At 44.3% G+C, this 25,900-nt stretch overlaps 1 protein-coding gene across 1 annotated transcript in view; it reads left to right on the top strand.

Annotated features, from left to right (window-relative positions):
* Window positions 1-25,900, top strand: part of LOC139473245 (neurogenic locus notch homolog protein 1-like) — a 68,743-nt gene that overhangs the window by 18,936 nt on the left and 23,907 nt on the right. The window contains exons 6-23 of the mRNA XM_071255777.1: window positions 3,190-3,275; window positions 6,154-6,254; window positions 7,531-7,632; window positions 9,733-9,846; window positions 11,203-11,301; window positions 11,663-11,761; window positions 12,516-12,608; window positions 13,487-13,582; window positions 14,720-14,818; window positions 14,962-15,054; window positions 17,700-17,792; window positions 18,458-18,550; window positions 19,085-19,177; window positions 20,170-20,262; window positions 20,492-20,584; window positions 23,181-23,273; window positions 23,626-23,718; window positions 24,779-24,871. Coding sequence (XP_071111878.1) covers window positions 3,190-3,275; window positions 6,154-6,254; window positions 7,531-7,632; window positions 9,733-9,846; window positions 11,203-11,301; window positions 11,663-11,761; window positions 12,516-12,608; window positions 13,487-13,582; window positions 14,720-14,818; window positions 14,962-15,054; window positions 17,700-17,792; window positions 18,458-18,550; window positions 19,085-19,177; window positions 20,170-20,262; window positions 20,492-20,584; window positions 23,181-23,273; window positions 23,626-23,718; window positions 24,779-24,871 — 1,726 coding nt within the window. The remainder of the gene's footprint in view (window positions 1-3,189; window positions 3,276-6,153; window positions 6,255-7,530; window positions 7,633-9,732; window positions 9,847-11,202; window positions 11,302-11,662; window positions 11,762-12,515; window positions 12,609-13,486; window positions 13,583-14,719; window positions 14,819-14,961; window positions 15,055-17,699; window positions 17,793-18,457; window positions 18,551-19,084; window positions 19,178-20,169; window positions 20,263-20,491; window positions 20,585-23,180; window positions 23,274-23,625; window positions 23,719-24,778; window positions 24,872-25,900) is intronic.

Here is a 25,900-nt window from a genome sequence, read left to right as displayed (position 1 = left end):
TACACCGCCACCATCATCCCTACACCACCAACATCACTACACCACCATCATCACTACACCACCAACATCACTACACCACCATCATCATCCCTACACCACCATCATCCCTACACCATCATCATCCCTACATCACCAACATCACTACACCGCCAACATCACTACACCACCAACATCACTACACCACCATCATCATCCCTACACCACCATCATCCCTACACCGCCATCATCCCTACATCACCAACATCACTACACCGCCAACATCACTACACCACCACCATCATCCCTACACCACCATCATCACTACACCACCATCATCCCTACACCACCAACATCACTACACCGCCACCATCATCACTACACCGCCACCATCATCCCTACACAACCATCATCACTACACCACCATCATCACTACACCACCATCATCATCCCTACACCACCAACATCACTACACCACCATCATCCCTACACCGCCATCATCACTACACCGCCACCATCATCACTACACCACCATCATCACTACACCGCCACCATCATCCCTACACCACCATCATCACTACACCACCATCATCACTACACCACCATCATCACTACACCGCCACCATCACTACACCGCCACCATCATCACTACACCACCATCATCACTACACCACCATCATCACTACACCGCCATCATCACTACACCGCCACCATCATCACTACACCACCATCATCACTACACCGCCACCATCATCACTACACCACCATCATCCCTACACCACCATCATCACTACACCACCATCATCACTACACCACCATCATCCCTACACCACCATCATCACTACACCACCATCATCCCTACACCACCATCATCACTACACCACCATCATCCCTACACCACCAACGTCATCACTACACCACCATCATCCCTACACCACCATCATCCCTACACCACCATCATCACTACACCGCCACCATCATCACTACACCACCATCATCACTACACCACCATCATCATCCCTACACCACCAACATCACTACACCATCATCATCCCTACACCACCATCATCCCTACACCACCATCATCCCTACACCGCCATCATCACTACACCATCATCATCCCTACACCGCCATCATCCCTACACCACCATCATCCCTACACCGCCATCATCACTACACCGCCACCATCATCACTACACCACCATCATCACTACACCACCACCATCATCCCAACACCACCAACATCCCTACACCACCAACATCACTACACCGCCACCATCATCACTACACCACCACCATCATCACTACACCACCATCATCACTACACCGCCACCATCATCACTACAGCACCAATATCCCTACACCACCAACATCACTACACCGCCACCATCATCACTACACCGCCACCATCATCACTACACCACCATCATCACTACACCGCCACCATCATCACTACACCACCATCATCACTACACCACCAACATCATCCCTACACCACCAACATCCCTACACCACCAACATCACTACACCACCATCATCACTACACCACCACCAACATCACTACACCACCATCATCCCTACACCACCAACATCCCTACACCACCAACATCACTACACCACCATCATCTCTACAGCACCAACATCACTACACCACCATCATCACTTCACCACCAACATCACTACACCACCATCATCACTACACCACCAACATCACTACACCACCAACATCACTACACCACCACCATCATCCCTACATCACCAACATCACTACACCACCAACATCACTACACCACCATCATCATCACTACACCGCCACCATCATCTCTACACCACCAACATCATCCCTACACCACCAACATCACTACACCACCACCATCATCACTACACCACCACCATCATCACTACACCACCACCATCATCTCTACACAACCAACATCACTACACCACCAACATCACTACACCACCATCATCACTACACCACCAACATCACTACACCACCATCATCACTTCACCACCAACATCACTACACCACCATCATCACTACACCACCAACATCACTACACCACCAACATCACTACACCACCATCATCACTACACCACCATCATCACTTCACCACCACCATCACTACACCACCATCATCACTACACCACCAACATCACTACACCACCAACATCACTACACCACCACCATCATCCCTACATCACCAACATCACTACACCACCAACATCACTACACCACCACCATCATCCCTACACCACCAACATCACTACACCACCACCATCATCACTACACCACCAACATCTCTACACCACCACCATCATCACTACACCACCACCATCATCCCTACACCACCAACATCTCTACACCACCATCATCATCCCTACACCACCAACATCACTACACCACCATCATCACTACGCCACCACCATCATCCCTACACCACCAACATCACTACACCACCATCATCACTACACCACCACCAACATCACTACACCACCATCATCACTTCACCACCACCATCATCCCTACACCACCAACATCACTACACCACCATCATCACTTCACCACCACCATCATCCCTACACCATTACACTACACTACACCACCATCATCACTACACCACCATCATCACTACACCACCATCATCACTACACCACCAACGTCATCCCTTCACTACCAACGTTATCACTACACCACCAACATCACTACACCACCACCATCACCTCTACACCACCAACGCCATTACTACACCACCAACATCACTACACCACCATCATCACTACACCACCATCATCACTACACCACCACCATCATCCCTACACTACCAACATTATCACTACACCACCATCATCACTACACCACCAACGTCATCCCTACACTACCAACGTTATCACTACACCACCAACATCACTACACCACCACCATCACCCCTACACCACCAACGCCATTACTACACCACCACCATCACCACTACACCACCAACACCACTACAACACCACCGCCGCCATCAATGCACGACCTGCAGAGAGTGAAGTTCAATAGCGTCGCTGTAATTATTGAAGAAACGAAAACCTTTGAGTTTAGAAAAGAGCGTAAAGTCTTTTAGGGACGTTGTTTGTGAAATGTATAACGTTATATGCTATGCCGTATCTATCACGTCATTGCTGTTGTATAAACTGTTCCATCAGTACAAAGATGTTTATTGTATTTAGATCATAAACGACGATGTGATTCGCATCGGGTGCGGGCAGGCCACGTGCAGTAACGGCAACTACTACGTATGTAACTACGTCAGAGGGTAAGACATGTTCACCCTTTACAGATTCACGGGGTCTGGACGAACGGAGTTCGGACCTACAGAGTATGGGTTAAAGTAGTGTGGACTGACGGTGTCTAGACTGCCAGTGTGTGGGTTAACGTGGTGGGGACTAACGGTGTCTAGACTGCCAGTGTGTGGGTTACCGTGGGGTGGACTAATGGTGTCTAGACTGCCAGTGTGTGGGTTAACGTGGTGGGGACTAACGGTGTCTAGACTGCCAGTGTGTGGGTTACCGTGGTGTGGACTAATGGTGTCTAGACTGCCAGTGTGTGGGTTAACGTGGTGTGGACTAACGGTGTCTAGACTGCCAGTGTGTGGGTTACCGTGGTGTGGACTAATGGTGTCTAGACTGCCAGTGTGTGGGTTACCGTGGTGTGGACTAATGGTGTCTAGACTGCCAGTGTGTGGGTTACCGTGGTGTGGACTAACGGTGTCTAGACTGCCAGTGTGTGGGTTAACGTGGTGTGGACTAACGGTGTCTAGACTGACAGTGTGTGGGTTAACGTGGTGTGGACTAATGGTGTCTAGACTGACAGTGTGTGGGTTAACGTGGTGTGGACTAACGGTGTCTAGACTGACTGTGTTGGTTAACGTGGTGTGGACTAACGGTGTCTAGACTGACAGTGTGTGGGTTAACGTGGTGTGGACTAACGGTGTCTAGACTGACAGTGTGTGGGTTAACGTGGTGCGGACTAACGGTGTCTAGACTGACAGTGTGTGGGTTAACCGTGGTGTGGACTAACGGTGTCTAGACTGACAGTGTGTGGGTTAACGTGGTGTGGACTAACGGTGTCTAGACTGACAGTGTGTGGGTTAACGTGTTGTGGACTAACGGTGTCTAGACTGACAGTGTGTAGGCTGACAGGGTTTGGGCTAACGTGGTTTGGAATAACAGGATCTGGACTTACGGGTCTGGACTAACGAGTTTTCACTGTTCTTTCATTTCGTGATTTTAAAAACGGTAGGATAATTTGTTTTCCCGTCTTCTCCATTAATTTACGCCGGCAACGTTTCTTTTTGTATAACATTGATACATAAACTTTCTTCTCACAATGAACAGTTTCCATTAGCACTCCATATTCATGTGACCCGCGAAGAACCGGGTTAGGAATGGTATTCAGCTAACCATGCTTGTCGTAAGAGGTGACTATGCTTAAATAACAAACAAACAAAAAATGTATGATGATACCAGTCACATTTACACATCAACGTAATTCACGTCAGTGATTCATCTGCACCAGTGACTAACACCAGTGACTAACACCAGTGGCCCGACGAACACAACCACGCCCACACTGGGAGTAAACACACATTCACTTTCCTCATCATGCAGCCATAGTCCCGCGACCTCATTGCCCGCTTGAGTGAGTGAGTAAATATGTTTTATCGCAGCTTTTAGTACAAGGCTGTTTCCAGCACTATCGCTACATGAGACACAAGAAAAGGGTTTAACACTGACTATCCATTGTGAGGGTTAGGAAACAGGCCTTTCTTATAACTGTGTAATATATTACACAACGGTAATACATACGACCTTGCCCTTCATGTTTTAAATAAGAGTGCCTCCTTTCGACTTAGACGCCTCTGTGACTTCAGGAATTTCGTTTATTCTTGATGTTCAACATTTGATTATACGTGAATCATTGGGTGTTAAGTGAACTCATAGCACTCTATTGCTCATGAGGCACAACCAGTCCTATCCATCATCTAGTGCTCAGTATTCTAGGACATCCTCCCTTAGGTTATAATATTTCGGGAAATACTACCCTGTGTAACACAATACCTGAACATTCTACAATACTCTAGGACAAACTATCCTCGGCTTCAAAACTCTAGGACACTCTACCCTCGGCTACAATACTCTAGGACGAACAACCCCCTGGCTACAATACTCTAGGACGAACTGCCCTCGGCTACAATACTCTTAGACGAACTACCCTCGGTTACATTACTCTAGGACGAACTGCCCTCGGCTACAATACTCTAGGACCAACTACCCTCCGCTACAATACTCTAGGGCAAACTACCCTCGGTTACAATACTCTAGGGCACTCTCCCCGAGGTTACATTATTCTGGGACATCCCGCCCTAAGTTACAGTATTCCAGGAAATGTCTTGCGGTTCCAAATTATCTCCTGTCAGAGACAAGCTTAAGAATTCAGTCATCATGTGGAGTCGAGACAGGATTTGTAAAGCGGCGGCCACTAAGGCGAAGATAGCAAGTCGCTGACTGGAGCGTATACCGACATCCAGCACAGTAAACATACCATTGTCACAATGCTCATATCTTTGTGATGCTAGTTTGTTTGTTTTTTGTTTAACTCCGCACACAGCAATCTTCCAGCTATATGACGGTGGTCTGTGAATAATCGAGTCGAGACCAGAGAATCCAGTGATTGACATCATGAGCATCGATCTACGCAATCTGTTGATTGGTTGGTTGGCTGGTTGGTTGGTTGATTGGTTGGTTGATTGGTTGGTTGGTTGTTTAACGCCGCACTCAGCAATATTCCAGCTATATGACGGCGGTCTGTAAATAATCGAATCTGGACCAGACAATCCAGTGATTGACATCATGAGCATCCATCCACGCATTTGGGATCGATGATCAACCAAGTCAGCGAGCCTGACCACCCGATCCCGTTAGTCGCCCGTTACAGCAAGCATGGGTTATATATTCTACCCCGGAATCTTCACGGGTCTACGCAACTGGAATACGATGACATGCATCAACCAAGTCAGCGAATCTGACCACCCGATCCCGTTAGTCGCCTCTTACGACAAGCATAGGTTCCTTGTGATGTACTGTCAGTGAATCAGCTCGAGTATTAAACTGTTTCTTAAATTCTATCCCCAGACAATTCTCCGATGAGATTGATAAGCCATACTGTTCCACCACCGACGCGTCCACTACCTGCGCCACGTGTTCGGACAGAGACCCCAACACCGGACTCTGCAGTAAGCTGGAATCCATTCGCTTGATCTCACGTCATTATGCTAGCAGTGATCTGTAGATATATACATATCTGTGAGTGAGTGAGTGAGTTAGGCTATAAACATATCATAAACGAAAAATATGTTCATATCGTTTTACAATCACAATCGCAATATTTGATAATTATGACTGTTCTGTGCTCACAATATTGACCACTAGTCTGTATGGTTCAAATTCGAGTACTTACAGGGCGCGTTGATGTAGTTGTAATGTTGCTGACAACGATGTTGAGAGCTTATTAATCATTATACATATCATCTATATAAATGCCATGGTGTTACGTGATGTGACATAGCCTGTCCTGTCTGCCAATACCACTTAACTATTTGTAGGCCATGATTCAAATTCACTAACCAGTGTTGCGGTCATTGTGTAACTAAATTATCTGTACATCAATGTGCAACAGTGACCTCGTCATCTGAAAGTAATTCCTTCCTGTTATGTCAGCACCATTCCCGTGCTCGTGGGTTTCACCAACGGGGCTAGCTTCGGAGACCTGTATTACTTCGGGCTTTCCTTCCACACTAAGCTGACACGCGGTGATGTAACTCGAATGCCTTTCAAAGCGGCCTTAAACCCGACTCACTCACTCACTCACTGGACATATTTTTAAACGGGTTTCATGCCTTCTACTACTTCTACTCGGTTGGGCGTTTGTATGAGAGTAGAAGGGATGCGGGTGTTCATCAGTCGCCCGTAATCGCCCTTCGGAGCTGCGTACCTTGAAACCCATGATTGTGGGTTCAAATCACGTTTCGACCTGATTTTGTTTCTAGTTTTGTCAGCACCATATCCGTACTCGTGGGTAAACGTAAAAGAATTAATCCCTTCATTCTTTCGTCCCGCATGAAGCTGACGCGTCCTGAAATAACTGGAATACTGTTCAAATCGGCGTTAAACCAAAAGCAGGAGCTCTCCAGTGTTCGTTGTCCGATTCATCTGACACGTGATACGTATGAGGAGGTTGTTGAAAGTACTCTTTCCCCGGCTTGATAGTCTAAGGCTAGGAGAGGGCTGGGACGCCATTTCCAAACTATGATAATACTTAACATGGAATCCTAGGGACGTCGTAACGCTGTCGCATTGTCGAGATGACGGCCTTGCACTATCAAGCAGACAGTTACAGCATGACCAAAGCACAGTAACATCTAGGGTTCCATATACTTACTTGAACGTGAATATTGTTTTTTTATTTCAATGTTAATAACTTCAAAATCTTGGGTTTTGCTTTCTTTGTAGCCTGTGACAGAGTTTGTTTGAATTCCGCACAACTTGATATAGCGACTTGTACGTGCACCTGCCCTGATGGCGGCTACTTCACAGGGGGATCATGTGAGACATGTAAGTGTAATGCACACAAGCTGATGCCATGATGTGTGCTGTAAACAAACTGATAAACTTCTTAAACAAGATTTTAAACCAGGAACTGTAAGCTATATCTCTTTATATTACACCCAGACTCGTGTCACTGCCTTGGATCTCTAGTATATGCGATAAATGACGTCACACACCTGTAGTGATAGTTACTACCCATTTGTTATATACCACACCTGTGTATCTTGCAGTGACGTCACACACCTGTAGTTATAGTTATTACCCATTTGTTATATACCACACCTGTATATCTTGCAGTGACGTCACACACCTGTAGTGATAGTTATTACCCATTTGTTATATACCACACCTGTGTACCTTGCAGTGACGTCAAACACCTGTAGTGATAGTTATTATACATTTGTTATATACCACACCTGTGTACCTTGCAGTGACGTCACACACCTGTAGTTATAGTTATTACCCATTTGTTATATACCACACCTGTGTATCTTGCAGTGACGTCACACACCTGTAGAGATAGTTATTACCCATTTGTTATATACCACACCTGTGTATCTTGCAGTGACGTCACACACCTGTAGAGATAGTAATTACCCATTTGTTATATACCACACCTGTGTATCTTGCAGTGACGTCACACACCTGTAGTGATAGTAATTACCCATTTGTTATATACCACACCTGTGTATCTTGCAGTGACGTCAAACACCTGTAGTTATAGTTATTACCCATATGTTATATACCACACCTGTGTATCTTGCAGTGACGTCACACACCTGTAGTTATAGTTATTACCCATTTGTTATATACCACACCTGTGTATCTTGCAGTGACGTCACACACCTGTAGTGATAGTAATTACCCATTTGTTATATACCACACCTGTGTATCTTGCAGTGACGTCACACACCTGTAGTGATAGTAATTACCCATTTGTTATATACCACACCTGTGTATCTTGCAGTGACGTCAAACACCTGTAGTGATAGTTATTACCCATTTGTTATATACCACACCTGTGTATCTTGCAGTGACGTCAAACACCTGTAGTGATGGTAATTACCCATTTGTTATATACCACACCTGTGTATCTTGCAGTGACGTCACACACCTGTAGTTATAGTTATTACCCATATGTTATATACCACACCTGTGTACCTTGCAGTGACGTCACACACCTGTAGTGATAGTAATTACCCATTTGTTATATACCACACCTGTGTATCTTGCAGTGACGTCACACACCTGTAGTGATAGTTATTACCCATTTGTTATATACCACACCTGTGTATCTTGCAGTGACGTCACACACCTGTAGTGATAGTAATTACCCATTTGTTATATACCACACCTGTGTATCTTGCAGTGACGTCAAACACCTGTAGTGATAGTTATTATACATTTGTTATATACCACACCTGTGTATCTTGCAGTGACGTCACACACCTGTAGTGATAGTTATTATACATTTGTTATATACCACACCTGTGTATCTTGCAGTGACGTCACACACCTGTAGTGATAGTAATTACCCATTTGTTATATACCACACCTGTGTATCTTGCAGTGACGTCAAACACCTGTAGTGATAGTTATTACCCATTTGTTATATACCACACCTGTGTATCTTGCAGTGACGTCAAACACCTGTAGTGATAGTTATTATACATTTGTTATATACCACACCTGTGTATCTTGCAGTGACGTCACACACCTGTAGTGATAGTTATTATACATTTGTTATATACCACACCTGTGTATCTTGCAGTGACGTCACACACCTGTAGTGGCAGTAATTACCCATTTGTTATATACCACACCTGTGTATCTTGCAGTGACGTCAAACACCTGTAGTGATAGTTATTACCCATTTGTTATATACCACACCTGTGTATCTTGCAGTGACGTCACACACCTGTAGTGATAGTTATTATACATTTGTTATATACCACACCTGTGTATCTTGCAGTGACGTCACACACCTGTAGTGATAGTTATTACCCATTTGTTATATACCACACCTGTGTATCTTGCAGTGACGTCACACACCTGTAGTGATAGTAATTACCCATTTGTTATATACCACACCTGTGCATGTTTCAGTGACATGTCCTCCAGCTGACCAGAGCTTCTGCAACACCAGCCCGGCCGACTACTGCACATCGTTCTCCAACTGGCCGTACCTGTGTCCGGTGGTGTGTGGAGTGTGCCCCACAAGTAAGTGGCTTATAACAGGGATGTTCCACAATTGGATGGCTTATAACAGGAATGTCCCACAAGTTTTTGACATATAACAGAGATGATCCACAAGTAGGTGGCTTATAACATGGATGTTTCACAAGTGGGTGGCTTATAAAAGGGATGTTCCACAAATAGGTGGATTGTAATGGAGATGTTCCACAAGTAGGTGGCTTGTGATTGGGATGTTCCTCAGGTAGGTGGCTTATAACGAGGATGTTCCACATGTAGGTGGCTTATAACGAGGATGTTCCACATGTAGGTGGCTTTTAAAGAGGATGTTCCACAAGTAGGTGGCTTATAACAGGGATGTTCCCCAAGTAGTCGGCTTAAAACAGGGATGTTCCACAGGTAGGTGGCCTATAGCGGGGATGTTCCACAAGTAGGTGGCTTGAAACGGGGATGTTCCACAAGTAGGTGGCTTATAATAGGGATGTTCCCCAAGTAGTCGGCTTAAAACAGGGATGTTCCACAGGTAGGTGGCCTATAGCGGGGATGTTCCACAAGTAGGTGGCTTGAAACGGGGATGTTCCACAAGTAGGTGGCTTATAATGGGGATGTTCCACAAGTAGGTTCCAGAAGTGGTTAGCTTCAAACGAATTTGATTAATCTTGAACATTCAATAGGTGGCTTGTGATTGGGATGTTCCTCAGGTAGGTGGCTGATAACGAGGATGTTCCACATGTAGGTGGCTTTTAAAGCGGATGTTCCACAAATAGGTGGCTTATAACAGGGATGTTCCCCAAGTAGTCGGCTTAAAACAGGGATGTTCCACAGGTAGGTGGCCTATAACGGGGATGTTCCACAAGTAGGTGGCTTATAACAGGGATGTTCCCCATGTAGTCGGCTTAAAACAGGGATGGTCCACAGGTAGGTGGCTTATAATGGGGATGTTCCACAAGAAGGTTCCAGAAGTGGTTAGCTTCAAACGAATTTGATTAATCTTGAACATTCAATAGAACTACAGAAACATATTTAGGCACTGCTTTCTGTCCAATGAGTTGAGAGGGGCACGGGTGGCCCTGTCGCCTTGATGCGCTGTGCACAGTTGTGTCCCTTAGGAATCCCGGTTCGCCCCGATTATGTTTCTAGGTTTGTCAGCACCATACCCGTGCTCATGGGTTTCACCGAAATGGTAAGCGTCTGAGACCTTCATCACTCCGGGCTTTCTTTCCACGTTAAGCTGACACGCCGCGATATAACTGGAATAATGTTAAAATAGGCGTTAAACCCAACTCACTCACTAACTCAATGATTTGATCTAGTTAATGTAACCCGGTTGTCTTAAAGCTGTACATACACCTGCAGGTGCTTGGTCTTGGTTTTCTGTTACAGCTTGTGGTCTCACATGCCAGAACGGAGGCACCCAGAACACCATACCGTGCCTGTGTAACTGTCCCCCTGAATTCACCGGATCACAGTGCGAGACTCCAGGTAATGAGAGACATCACCCAACCGAACTCCGTGCATCTTGAGTTTGTACGATCAGCATGGTACCCAGGAAAGCAGGCTGTCATACGATGTCCTAAATTTGTTTTATTTTTTTTATTTTCATGTATTGCTTACACTTTTAGCTGCACCAAGTTTCGTGTCCGGCTGATTCCCGAAATGCACTATTTCAAACGAAAGTGTTTTTTTCCAATTGCTTCTCTACGAAAAATTAATAGGAAAACATTTCGAAATGACCTGACACAGGTATACAGTGTTAACGACCATGTGGCAACGATTTGCATATAATACGTTTGAGTAATAATCTCCATAACAGGCACTTAACATTCGGGTTGTATGTCTTCAGTGTCGACGTCGTGCACTCTCGCTTGTGTCAATGGCGGAGTACTTGATTCCACGGCCTGCACATGCGCATGTCCTACCGGATACAGTGGCGCCACCTGCAGTAAGTACAGTATTCTCCGCCCATCCGGGTACGTATGGCCGGGGTGCAGTAACTATTTTGTATTCCAACACCAAATAATGTAAATAAAGGGCAGATTCAGCATTTTTAAAAGGGAGGGGTTCAAAATATCAAAATTATGTGTGAGTCAGTATTACAGCCCACCACATACTACATTTGGTTTTCAAAAGGAGAGTGTGGGTGAGTTGGGTTTAACGCCTCTTTTAACAGTATTCCAGTTATATCACGGCGTGTCAGCTTAATGTGGAAAGAAAGTCCGAAGTGATGCAGGTCTTAGACGTTCACCACTTCGGTGAAACCCACGAGCACGGGTAGAACCTATAACCATAATCGGGGCGAACCGGGATTCGAACCCACATTCATAGGTTTTCAAAGGGACGCAGCTCTGCACAGCGAATCGCGGCGCCTTAGACGACCGGGCCACCCGTGCCCCCTCAAAAGGAGAGGGTACTATATATACATAGATAAATTGCAAGTGGTCCCATTGCATTTGTTTGGTTAAACATCGACCGAAAAACAATTAGGCCACGCCCACAAGCTGTCCACTGATTGGCTGATTATAGGCCCCTGATTTCGTATTGTTGACATGATTTAGCATCTACACTGGCACCAGGTGGCCCCTTTAAGAACCTGGTCTAGCTGTACCTGCAATAGTGGTCATCGGAAAGACTCAATATGCAAGTTGACTTATTCGTCTGGTCACAGATATATGTTTGTATTGTTTCATCTGTTACAGGTGATTGTGTAAGAACTTGCAATAACGGTGGCGTTCTGTCGCAGGCGTCATGCACGTGCAGTTGCCCTACCCAGTGGACCGGGGACTCCTGTGGTATGTCAAGTCCTCTGTTGCCGTGATGTTTGTAAAAAAATTACACGCGAAAGAGTAGAATTTGTTTCTTTGTTTGTTGTTGAACGCAGAACTCAGCAATATTCCAGCTATATGATCATGACGGCGGTCTGTAAATAAGACTGGACCAGGCAATCCAGTGATTGACATCATGAGCATCGATCCACGCAATTGGGATACGATGAGATGCATCAACCAAGTCAGCGAGCCTGACCACCCAATCCCGTTAGACGACTTTTATGGCAAGCATGTGTTCTACCCCAAATCTTCACGGGTCCTAAAGTGTAAAAGTTATAGCTTGATCCTAAAGCACATTTCATCTGTATTAACAACATTATGTGGTTTGATACCTGTTTCTCCCTGTTGGGATGTAGATAGCCTAGTGGTTAAAGCGTTGGCTCGTTACGACGAAGACCCAGGTTCTTTTCCCCAAATAGGTTCAATGTGTGAAGCTCATTTTCCGGTGTCCCCCGCCGTGATATTGTTTGAATATTGCTAAAAGCGGCGTAAAACCATACTCACTCACTCACTCACCTTATGCATGTCGTAAGGCTAACTGATCGGGAAGTCATAATGTTTGACGTGATGAGTAGGTCATATTTTTTACTTGGTGAGTAGGTCACAATGTTTGACGTGGCGAGTAGGTCACAATGTTTGACGTGGTGAGTAGGTCACAATGTTTGACGTGGTGAGTAGGTCACAATGTTTGACGTGGGTGAGTGGATGACATCGTATGTGAATCGTTGTTTACGCTATCAATCCCTGTTTTGCGTAGCGCAGAGTCAATTGTTTTGAAGCCATCGGGATATAGTTCGAGTAAGGAAGACTGCGGCGTAAATGTATATTCACTTCTCTTCAAGACACCTGCAGCCAGACTTGCCAGAACGGCGGAGTTGTGACTTCACAGTGTACGTGCAGCTGCCCAGCTGGATTCAGCGGCGACGAATGCCAAACACGTGAGTTCATTAATCAATACTATGTCAAAACATCTTACATACTATTTACCTTCGACATTTGTTACGTGTCGATTCCAAATTTCAAACAATATGTTGACCTAGAAATCTGTACGTAAAAGAACTTAGTCTGAAACCAACAAACAACCAATCAGATACACAAGTACAGTGGTGATAGCAAACGTCAGTGATGATATTATATATATTCACCCAGCGGCGACAGTGGTCAAGCTTCCGTGATGGGCTAGCCAGGGAATCAGTGTTGATGAGCGATCCTCACATGAAAGATGGTTCCGAAGCGATGAAATGCATGAGAGTTACATAAACACGCTATTTTCCCCTTATATACAACCTACCCAGCAACTGGGACGTTACACACAGTGTCTCCCAAGTCCATCGGCACTAGAACATTAAAGATGTTTCCACGACATACGACCGTCCGCGGTATACCGGACCGGAAGTTTACACACAACACTAGCATCTAAATATAGTAACTTCCTGACGACTGATCAATCTCCAGACACAATGCAATGGGCGTCTACCAATTCCCAACAAAACCTATGCAAAACAGCTACAATCACTCTTACACAATAAAATACACTGCCATAAAACAATTATGAAACTTGGTCCAACCGAATGTCACATACACATACGTGTATGCAGAATGAAATGACACGAGTCGTGTTATTTACAAATAGTCCTAGCGTTTTTCATACATGAACGTGAAGTATCCACACAATACCCTCATCCCAAAACCTGTTTCTATGTTTGTATATGACAAAACTGAGCTCGGGATTCCCCTCAGTGGAACCTGTGATCTTGTTGTTTGTATGTACATGTAGGTCTCACACTGTGTTCATCAAGAATTGATTCACCTGTTACTTAATTGATAGTGCCTTTGTTAAATGTTTATTTATCTCGAATCTTTCCTCCGATAATTCAAATTTACAGTGGAACCACTCCTTTCGGGCAACTACTTTTGGGAATGTTTCTAACAAAGGGACATTAACTCCGTACCTATGGTTTGCAAGTTGTGAATCCAAACGATTTCTCTTTGACGTGTTGGAGCTACTTGGTTTATTCAATGTCTGATAGTTGTCCTGTTTGTGTGAAACTGAACCACACATGTTCCTCCCACAGCTACCTCAACCTGCTCCTTGACGTGTTCCAACTCCGGCGTCCTCGACTCCACGGCCTGTTCCTGCTCCTGCACTGCTCCGTGGTCGGGAACATCTTGTCGTACGTTATTACCCGACTATCGCTTATGCTTTATTTTTTAAGTCCTATCAGTGAGTGTTATATATTTTCTGCATCCGACATTATATGCTGCCACTCTTTTTATTCACTTTTAACTGTCTCACGTTTGTATTCATCACCTCCAGAGACTTGTGATCGATCCTGTTCCAATGGCGGTGTGCTTGATTCTGCAACCTGCACTTGTCAGTGCCCCTCCCAGTGGACAGGAGACACCTGCCGTAAGTCACGATCATTGTTTGCCCAAGTTGATGACATATTGCCCAACCGGACAGGATACAAATAAATGAGGTTGCCAGACCCATGTTAGAGAGATTAGATACTTTACAGCTACGAAACCAAAGTTATTTTTGTTAAACTATGAGCCTGAATCTTTGTTTAAGAAAAACACGTTCCAACAATGTGATTTTTTGTGGCAGGCACCTCACTGCCAGTCTGAAGCATATTTTTTTACGAACGTTTTGAATAAAATCCCATCCCACGCCCCAAATTTTTAATGGAATTATATTCTAAAAACTAAAAACATGTGGATGTATTCTTTGAGTTCTGACTAACCGCCAGGACAGTTCAATGTTTCATGTAATCTCGTTGACATTTGTAATTGGAAAACAAACATGACAGCGTAAACTGAGATGAATAGTTTCTTTTGCCTGTCAACAAAATATAACCCAGTCGTTATACTTGTTTTGCTCGTGCAAGCATTCTTGGATCCGGCACATTTTACATTGAGCTATATAATTCTTTAATACCACACCAAAGACAAAATTCCCTTAAATATAAACCAAGACTACAAAAGAAATACAAAAGCATGTAGAAAGTCAATATGTATATATTTCATTAGAGTTGTGCTTTAACATAATGTGTAAAACTGCTTTTGTTATCCAAATAATAACTTTATGACTTACGGAAGCAAAAGACACATGGGAGTAAAACCTGACAAGTTTCACAATTTCACTGTCACATCATTTGTTCGACAACGGTCAAGAACTGAAACAATGCCTCCTTCAGGAATGGCAGTGACTCCAACGTCATCCGTGTGACGTCGTGTTCAGGCGAGCGTAATACACATGATGGACATGCTCGGTAGATTGTTGGTTTCGAATGTGCCTTTAGAGATTTTAAAGTCATATGAATGGTGCCACTCTTCGTCTTCTGATCTGTCGGTCAAGGTGATCCCGTAAATGTTCCATCGGGTTCATCTCAGGAGAACTAGCCGGCCAGGGTAAAACGTAAATGTTCGCGTTGTTCAGAAGGTTCTGTGTGAGCCTTTCCTTTCTTGCTGAAGACAATGCCACGTGGCTTTTGCTGAATGAATGGCTGCACAACGGGTCTCAAAACCTCATCCCGATATCTCTGGGGAGTCAGGTTTCCATGAATAATAACCAGCCTCGTTCTAACATAATAGCACATACCTCCCAGGACCATGACGCTACCGCCTCCAAATGGTTGAACTCGCTGAACACAATTTGGCGCTAAACGTTCACCTGTATACTCGCTTCCAACCATCATTTCTGTACAAGCAATATGTACTCTCATCGGAGAACATGACGCGTCCCCAGTCTCGCACTTGTCAACGCCGAACCTTCCTCGCTCATGTCAACATGAGGCGTCGGTTTTGACGTTTAACGTCAATCTGACGTAGGGTCAAGGTGCTCTTATGGCACGTTGTCTTAATCTCCTTTACACTGTCGACTGACCCTGTGTCCGAGTGCCGTCGCTGTAATGAAGATGCTTCGGATCCGGAGATGAATGGTGCGGATGTAGCGGTCATAATTGGGAGTGGTCACCCGTTGTCTTCCGGCATCTACACCTGTTAGCGTTGCATAGATATATAGATAGGTAGATATTCTTTATTGCCTCCAATTGAATGAAGATTGCAATATGCAGATATAATTAACTTTAGTAACATGATTAACATGAATTGGGGGTATATTTTTACACATGTTCATAAACGTACAAGTTTTTTAGCAAGTATCGCCTTTTCCCTATAAATCGGCTTACATTAATAAGTAGTTCTGGCAAAATTCCCGTTTATCACACAATTGTCAATTTCTCCTGCTTTTTGTCACCGAATACATTTGGTTGTATTTGTGCGACGTATTTAATCCTACTTTACATTGATGTTTAAGTTACCAAATAGTAGAAAAACATTTAGTTGGTATACTTTCTTTTGGACATTAGGTAATTAAAGCTATAAAGCAGCGAACTTTCTTTTCTTACCTTGGCAATATTCATCGAGCAATAAATTACGTAATTATAATATTATCTTAAATGTTGTCTAAATATTAACCGACACGACACTTTTGTATCATCTGAAGTTGGGGATAATTATTGCCATTAACTATTTCTTCTGAAGCAACCGCCTCTGCGGTTTAGAAGATACAGCATCTGCCCGGAGAGCGTAAGGCCGCTGGTTCGATCCTTCTGCCGCTCGGCGTTAAGGGGATCAAGCGAGTACCCCATCAGTACACTGTGTCTGAGTGGGATATCACCTCACCTCACCTCACCTCACCTCACCTCACCTCACCTCACATCACATCACCTCACCTCACATCACATCACCTCACCTCACATCACCTCACATCACCTCACCTCACCTCACATCACATCACATCACCTCACCTCACCTCACCTCACATCACATCACCTCACCTCACATCACCTCACATCACCTCACCTCACCTCACCTCACATCACATCACATCACATCATATCACCTCACCTCACATCACCTCACATCACCTCACCTCACCTCACCTCACATCACCTCACATCACCTCACCTCATATTACCTCACCTCACATCACCCCACCTCACATCACCTTCGCGAGTAAGCAAGTATCAACAAGATCATTCCATGTTCCAGAAACGTGCACCTGGGCTTGCATCAATGGCGGAATACTCTCAACGAGCACCTGCTCCTGTTCCTGTCCAGGAGGATGGTCCGGGGACATTTGCGGTATGTAGATGACATATTACTGATAACGGGGATGGTTCGGGGACATTTGTGGTATGTAGATGACATATTTCTGATAACGGGGAGGTGGGGCTCATGTGATTTTCTTTGCCTAAAATGTTTGAGAACATTTGTGTTTTCTGATTGGATTACAACGCCCAAACGCAATGTCTCGTACTTTATTTAAATTTAAAACGGATCATGGAAGTTTGACATTCATAGATATTTGCTTAGGTTCAGTAATATCATTTGAAATATAGACGACGTATGTAAATATACTACTCAAAGTTTGCTAAGGATCACCAATTCGAAAGGTAAAACGTCAAATTGTGTGCATCTGTTTACATCGCAAACTTAATATTGCGTGGTGCGTGAAGATATGTTTAATGAACAAAATTCCCGACATGTGCCACACAATGCCAACAAACAACATGTGATCAATAATCAATCAGATCATTTCTGTTTGAGGGGGGTATGCTACTGATGAGGGGAGATGGTCCGGGGACACTTACCGTATGTAGATGTCAACTTACTGAAAGTGTGAAATTTGTTTTATGATGACGATATCAACAAAATCAAAGCATTTGTATCACATCAAAGAACATGACAAACATGTTAAGCTGCGTTGTCAAGAAGGTAGAGTATTTAATGTGGGAATGTATTTACAGAAAATTGTCAGCGGAGCTGCTCTAACGGTGGTATTCTGAGTTCCATCACCTGCACGTGCGCATGTGCCTCGCCCTGGGGTGGAGAGACCTGTCGTATGTATTACTTACCATATCATGTTGTCACGTGACTCTCACAAGAGACGTGAATCTTGATGCATCTTGTTCAAAGGAATTAGCATTCCGTGTCAAGGACTGTTTGTTTGTTTGTTTGTTTGTTTGTTTGTTTGTTTGTTTGTTTGTTTGTTATTTAACGCCACACAACAATATTCAAGCTATATGACGGCGCTCTGTACAAAATCGAGTCTGCACCAGACTGTCCAGTGTGTGGCGTCATGATCATCGATCAACGCAGTTGGGATACGATGACATTCATCAACCAAGTCAGCGAGCCTGACCACCCGATCCCATTAGGATCATGTTACGGCAAGCATGGGTTGCTTCTTACACGGATCTTCACGGATCGGGTCAAGGACTGCAACGCGTGTTGATCATCTGTCAATCACAGCTATACCTCATATCGTGACACATGTACATGTATCAATTACATGATTGTCTGTTCTGTCGAAAATACATAACCTGTTATTCATACCTATCATGGCCGCATAATATTCATGTTCATTTTGACAGAAACCTGCAGTCGATCCTGTTCTAATGGCGGGGTACTGTCTGCGGCCACCTGCACGTGTGCATGTCCGTCACCTTGGACTGGAGATACATGCCGTGAGTTGATAATATAGCTGCACATTATATACTCATGTTAACGCAAAATATTTTTACATATCGATTCGAACAATATGTTAACCAGGAAATCTGTACGTAAAAGAACCCAGTGTTAAATGAACAAACAACTGCTACACAATCAAGAAATGTATTTACAAAATTAAGTCTGTTTACAAATCAACACAAATTACTGCACTGCAATTACAATGGCAGTACACAATAGAGTGGCTGTACACTATTTTATGGCAATATGTAATATGATGGCAGTGGTAAGTATCAAGCACAAAATTACACTGGTGATAGAAAAAGTCAGTGATAAAGTCGGCGACAGTGGTCAAGCTTCCGAGATGGACAAGGCAGGGCATCAGGGATGATGAGTGATCCTCACATGAAAACTGGTCTTGACATGATGCGAAGCGTGAGATATAACTGAACACGCCCTTGTTCCACTACATATAGTCTAACTAGCTACTGGAAATGTCTACACAGTGCCCTCACCAGTCTACCGGCAGAATACAGAATATTCTGCATGTCCACAGTTTACCGGAAGTTGACATATCACACTAGCATCTAAATATAGTAACTTCTTTACGACTGCTTACATTAAATAGTACAACATCCCTGACGACTAATCACTGCCCAAGTACAATGCATTGAACGTCTACCGAATCTCAACAGAAACAATGTAACACAGTAACAAATATTGTTCAACAATAAAATGCACTGTCAATTAACACATTGTTCATTTGTTATACGGGACGGTTGGATAGCCTAGTGGTTAAATCGTTCGCTCGTCATGCCGAAGACCTTGGTTCGATACCCAACGAGGGTGGTGTCCCCTGCCGTGGTATTGCTGAAATATTGCTAAGAACGGCGTAAAACCATATTACTCACTCACTAAATGAAGATACATATATATAAATGTTTGTGGAATGAACAAGGCCGCGTATTCTGCTGAACACTAGTGTATATATCTCTATATCACACTGTAGAGACGTGCACCCGCTCCTGTGCCAACGGAGGAGCCCTGGACCCTGCCACGTGTACCTGCTCCTGTCCCGGTGCCTGGTCCGGCCCAACTTGTCGTGAGTAGTGGGCGATATTAGCTGCTGTAAACATGATTCAATTCACAAATTCGTTATTTATTTATTCGTTTTCTAAACTTGACATTCAACACTTGCAGTCTTTAGACAACTTGTCGGAATATTAATTAGGGGTCATGTGTTTCAGTTTGGATCTTCAACAAATAGTTGTCTCTGGTAAAATACTCCATATGGTTGGGGAAATCGATGATTAATTATGACGTCTTTGCAGAAACATGTGGTGCGTCTTGTTCGAACGGTGATCAGTTGAACCCCTCGACCTGCGAGTGTTCCTGTGTCGCCCCCTGGACAGGATCAACATGCCGTGAGTAAACCCTGTGTTGTGTCCGCAACATGACGTGAGTAAACACTGTGTTGTGTTCGCTACATGCTCTGAGTAAACACTATGTTATGTCCGCTGCATGTAAGTAAACACTTAGTCGTGTCCACTACATGCCGTGAGTAAACACTGTGTTGTGTCCGCAACATGATGTGAGTAAACACTGTGTTGTGTCCGCAACATGATGTGAGTAAACACTGTGTTGTGTCCGCAACATGATGTGAGTAAACACTGTGTTGTGTCCGCAACATGATGTGAGTAAACACTGTGTTGTGTCCGTAACATGATGTGAGTAAACACTGACAATTGTGTCCGTAACATGCCGTGAGTAAACACTATGTTATGTCCGCTGCATGTGAGTAAACACTTAGTCGTGTCCACTACATGCCGTGAGTTAACTGTGTTGGGTTCGTGTGTTTGCGGGGCGGTCGGGTAGCCTAGTGGTTAAAGCGTTCGCTCGTCACGCCGAAGACCCGGGTTCGATTCCCAACATGGGTACAATGTGTGAAGCCCATTTCTGGTGTCCCCCGCCGTGATATTGCTGGAATATTGCTAAAAGCGGCGTAAAACCAAACTCACTCACTCACTCGTGTGTTTGCGCGGCAGGCTGGGATTTTACCGAAAACTATATATTGTCCCCGAAAATCCTTGAAAAGTGTCTTTCAGTCTGTTGAAAACAAATGTCTGCCACAAGATTGACATTGTTTTCAATATGTTTTTCTTTTTCAACAATTCAAAGCAAATATCTAGTTTTGTAGAAGCAGCTGAAAAAAATGCTATGTGCTGTGAGTAAACATTAAGTTGTGTCCCCCACATAACGTTAGTAAACACTGTGATGTGTCCCCCACATAACGTTAGTAAACACTGTGATGTGTCCCCCACATAACGTTAGTAAACACTGTGATGTGTCCCCCACATAACCTTAGTAAACACTGTGATGTGTCCCGCACATAACCTTAGTAAACACTGTGATGTGTCCCCCACATAACCTTAGTAAACACTGTGATGTGTCCCCCACATAACGTTAGTAAACACTGTGATGTGTCCCCCACATAACCTTAGTAAACACTGTGATGTGTCCCCCACATAACCTTAGTAAACACTGTGATGTGTCCCCCACATAACGTTAGTAAACACTGTGATGTGTCCCCTACATAACGTGAGTAAACACTGTGATGTGTCCCCCACATAACCTTAGTAAACACTGTGATGTGTCCCCCACATAACGTTAGTAAACACTGTGATGTGTCCCCCACATAACGTTAGTAAACACTGTGATGTGTCCCCTACATAACGTTAGTAAACACTGTGATGTGTCCCCCACATAACGTTAGTAAACACTGTGATGTGTCCCCCACATAACCTTAGTAAACACTGTGATGTGTCCCCCACATAACCTTAGTAAACACTGTGATGTGTCCCCCACATAACCTTAGTAAACACTGTGATGTGTCCCCCACATAACCTTAGTAAACACTGTGATGTGTCCCCCACATAACGTTAGTAAACACTGTGATGTGTCCCCCACATAACCTTAGTAAACACTGTGATGTGTCCCCCACATAACCTTAGTAAACACTGTGATGTGTCCCCCACATAACGTTAGTAAACACTGTGATGTGTCCCCCACATAACCTTAGTAAACACTGTGATGTGTCCCCCACATAACCTTAGTAAACACTGTGATGTGTCCCCCACATAACCTTAGTAAACACTGTGTTGTGTCCCCCACATAACGTGAGTAAACACTGTGTTGTGTCCCCCACATAACGTGAATAAACACTGTGTTGTGTCCCCCACATAACGTGAGTAAACACTGTGTTGTGTCCCCACATAACGTGAGTAAACACTGTGTTGTGTCCCCCACATAACGTGAGTAAACACTGTGTTGTGTCCCCACATAACGTGAGTAAACACTGTGTTGTGTCCCCCACATAACGTTAGTAAACACTGTGTTGTGTCCCCCACATAACGTGAGTAAACACTGTGTTGTGTCCCCACATAACGTGAGTAAACACTGTGTTGTGTCCCCCACATAACGTTAGTAAACACTGTGTTGTGTCCCCCACATAACGTGAGTAAACACTGTGTTGTGTCCCCCACATAACGTTAGTAAACACTGTGTTGTGTCCCCCACATAACCTTAGTAAACACTGTGTTGTGTCCCCCACATAACGTTAGTAAACACTGTGTTGTGTCCCCCACATAACGTGAATAAACACTGTTCGTGTCCGCTACTCACGTGCTCCCAAATTATTCATTTTAAACAATATGAATTCAAAGAAACACATACTGGACGTAAATAAAAACAATGATTCATAATTGAACGCCTTATTAATGTTTTATTGAATATATATATAATCTTATACTTAGAAATTAGCGTACCGTGTCAGGGAGGAACACACGTGTGTTGGTCAGCTGGTCAACCTCAGATATACCTGACATCACACATGTAAACGTATCATTCAGTCTTCAAACACCCCAATAAGCGACATTTTACCAGAAATACATGCCTGCCATTCATTTCTATACAGATAAACATCGCACAATATTCATGTTTATATATCGAATACTTTTACAGAAACCTGCAGTCGATCCTGTTCTAATGGTGGTGTACTGTCTGCGGCCACCTGCACGTGTGCATGTCCGTCACCTTGGACTGGAGATACATGCCGTGAGTTGACACATTATATACACATGTTAACTCAAACGTAATATACGAATGCCGCCTAACATTGTTCAATTGCGATACTGTGCGGTTGGGTAGTCTACTTGTTAAATCGTCACGCCGAAGGGCTGGGTTCGATACCCAACGAGGGTGCCCAATGCTGGTGTCCCCCGCCGTGATATTGCTGAAATATTGATAAAGTGACGTAAAACAATACTGCACATTATATACAAATGTTATGTCATACTAAAATGCTAACATTGTTCTATGACTATGCATCTATATAAATCATTGTGGAATGAACAAGACCGTGTATTCTGCTGAACACTAGTGTATATATCTCTATATCACACTGTAGAGACGTGCACCCGCTCCTGTGCCAACGGAGGAGTTCTGGACCCTGCCACGTGTACCTGCTCCTGTCCCGGTGCCTGGTCCGGCCCAACTTGTCGTGAGTAGTGGGCGATATTAGCTGCTGTAAACATGATTCAATTCACAAATACATTAGTGAGTAAACACTGTGTTGTGTCCGCTACATGTCTTGAGTAAACACTGTTGTGCAAGCTACATAATGTACCCACTTACATTTACCAAACACAAATGCTTCCAAATTATTCATTTCAAATTATATGTCATATGAATTCACAAATACACAGACAGGAGGTCTATAAAAAGAAGGATTCAAATTCGAACGCCCTTATAAATCAATATTTCATTCAGTGAGCCTGTATTTAGCAATTAGCCTTCCGTGTCAAGGACTGACACACGTGTGTTTATCAGCTGGTCAGTCACAGTTATACATGACATTGTCACACATGTAAAGGTCCCGTGAAGAATCCGGGGTAGAAAAAGTCTTCAGCAACCCATACTTGCCGTAAAAGGCGACTACGCTTGTCGTAAAAGGCGATTAACGGGATCGGGTGGTCAGGCTCGCTGACTTGGTTGATGCATGTCATCGCATCCCAATTGCGTGAAACGATGCTCATGATGTCAATCACTAGATTCTCTGGTCCAGACTCGATTATTTACAGACCGCCGTCATATAGCTGGAATATTGCTGAGTGTGGCGTTAAACAACAAACAAACAAACAAACACACATGTAAAGGTATCATTCAGTCTTCCTCACTATGTATGACAACCGTGAAGATCCGGGGTAGAACAGGTCTTCAGCAACCCATACTTGCCGTAAAAGGTGACTACGATTGTCGTAAAAGGCGACTAATGGGATCGGGTGGTCAGACTCGCTGACTTGGTTGATACATGTCATCGACCTCAATTGCGTGGATCGATGCTCATGATGTCAATCACTGGATTGTGTGGTCCAGACTCGATTATTTACAGAGCGCCGTCATAGAGCTGGAATATTGCTGAGTGCGGCGTAAAACAACAAACAAACAAACCAATACACAATACATAACTTTTTTTACCAGATATTCATTACCTATCATTCATTTCTATACCGATTAAGGCTGCTGAATATTCATGATCACATATCGGGTACTTTTGACAGAAACCTGCAGTCAGTCCTGTTCTAATGGCGGTGCACTGTCCGCGGCCACCTGCACGTGTGCATGTCCTTCACAATGGACCGGAGATACATGCCGTGAGTTGACAATCCAGCTGCACATTATATGTACGGGTTAAATCAGACGTAAAATACGCGATTAGGGGCGGTTGGGTTGCCTGACGGTTAAACCGTTCGCTCGTCTCGCCGACCCTGGTTCGATACCCCACGATGTTGCTGAATATTGCTAAAAGCGGCGTAAAACCGTATAAACTGACGGCCAAAAGAAACGTTACCCACGATATTTCTAGGATAAAATATGACCAACACAATTTGAAGCAGCAATAACAATTGTTTTGTAGAAATTCATCATTCAGAACAGTAAAATGCGAATTTACTAATTCAACAACAAAGTCCTTGACCTCCAACAGGGACATTTCTTGACAAGGTGTCATTCGTCCAGTATTCGATCAACAACATTAGTTACAACTTTAAGGTGACGACGGCCCAGACCTTCAATACGGGATATGACCTCCGTGAGCGGCAATGCATCTTCGAATGTGGCGTCGAGTAGACAAGCGTCCTCAAATCGACTGCAGGTATCCGATTCCATTCCTCACGGAGGGCAACGATCAACGCTTCGCGAAGGGAGGATGTTGACGTTTCCGAAGACGACGCCCCAGCTGGTCCCAGTGATGTTCTATGGGTGACAGATCTGGTGGTCGGCCTGGCCAAGGAAGGACAGTCATGTTGTTGACGTTGAGGAAGTCTGTAGTAATACGGGCTTTATGGGGTGTGGCGTTATCTTGTTGGAACACCGTCCGTTGTTGACGCTGGATGAAAGAAGGACCACTGGCCGTTAGATATTGTCAATGTAGCGTTGTGCTGTCAGCTTGCCTTCGATGCTGACAAATTCCGTCTTCTCGTCCCCGCAAATGCCGCCCCAGACCATCACACTTCCGCCCCCGTAAGGTTCCGCCTCCTTGACACAACAAGCAGCCGTACGTTCACCACGTCGTCGATAAACTTGCGTCCGCCCATCAGGTTTGAAGAGTTGGAACCTGCTCTCGTCACTCAACAGCACTCGCCGCCATTCCCTTTGCTGCCATCGCTGAGTTTGCCTGCACC

The sequence above is a fragment of the Haliotis cracherodii genome, unplaced genomic scaffold (assembly GCF_022045235.1).
Source record: "Haliotis cracherodii isolate W230 unplaced genomic scaffold, xgHalCrac1.p SCAF_27, whole genome shotgun sequence".
In the NCBI taxonomy this organism is placed as follows: domain Eukaryota; kingdom Metazoa; phylum Mollusca; class Gastropoda; order Lepetellida; family Haliotidae; genus Haliotis; species Haliotis cracherodii.
The sequence above is the reverse complement of the archived record's forward strand: the minus strand, read 5'-3'. Positions and strand labels throughout refer to the sequence as shown.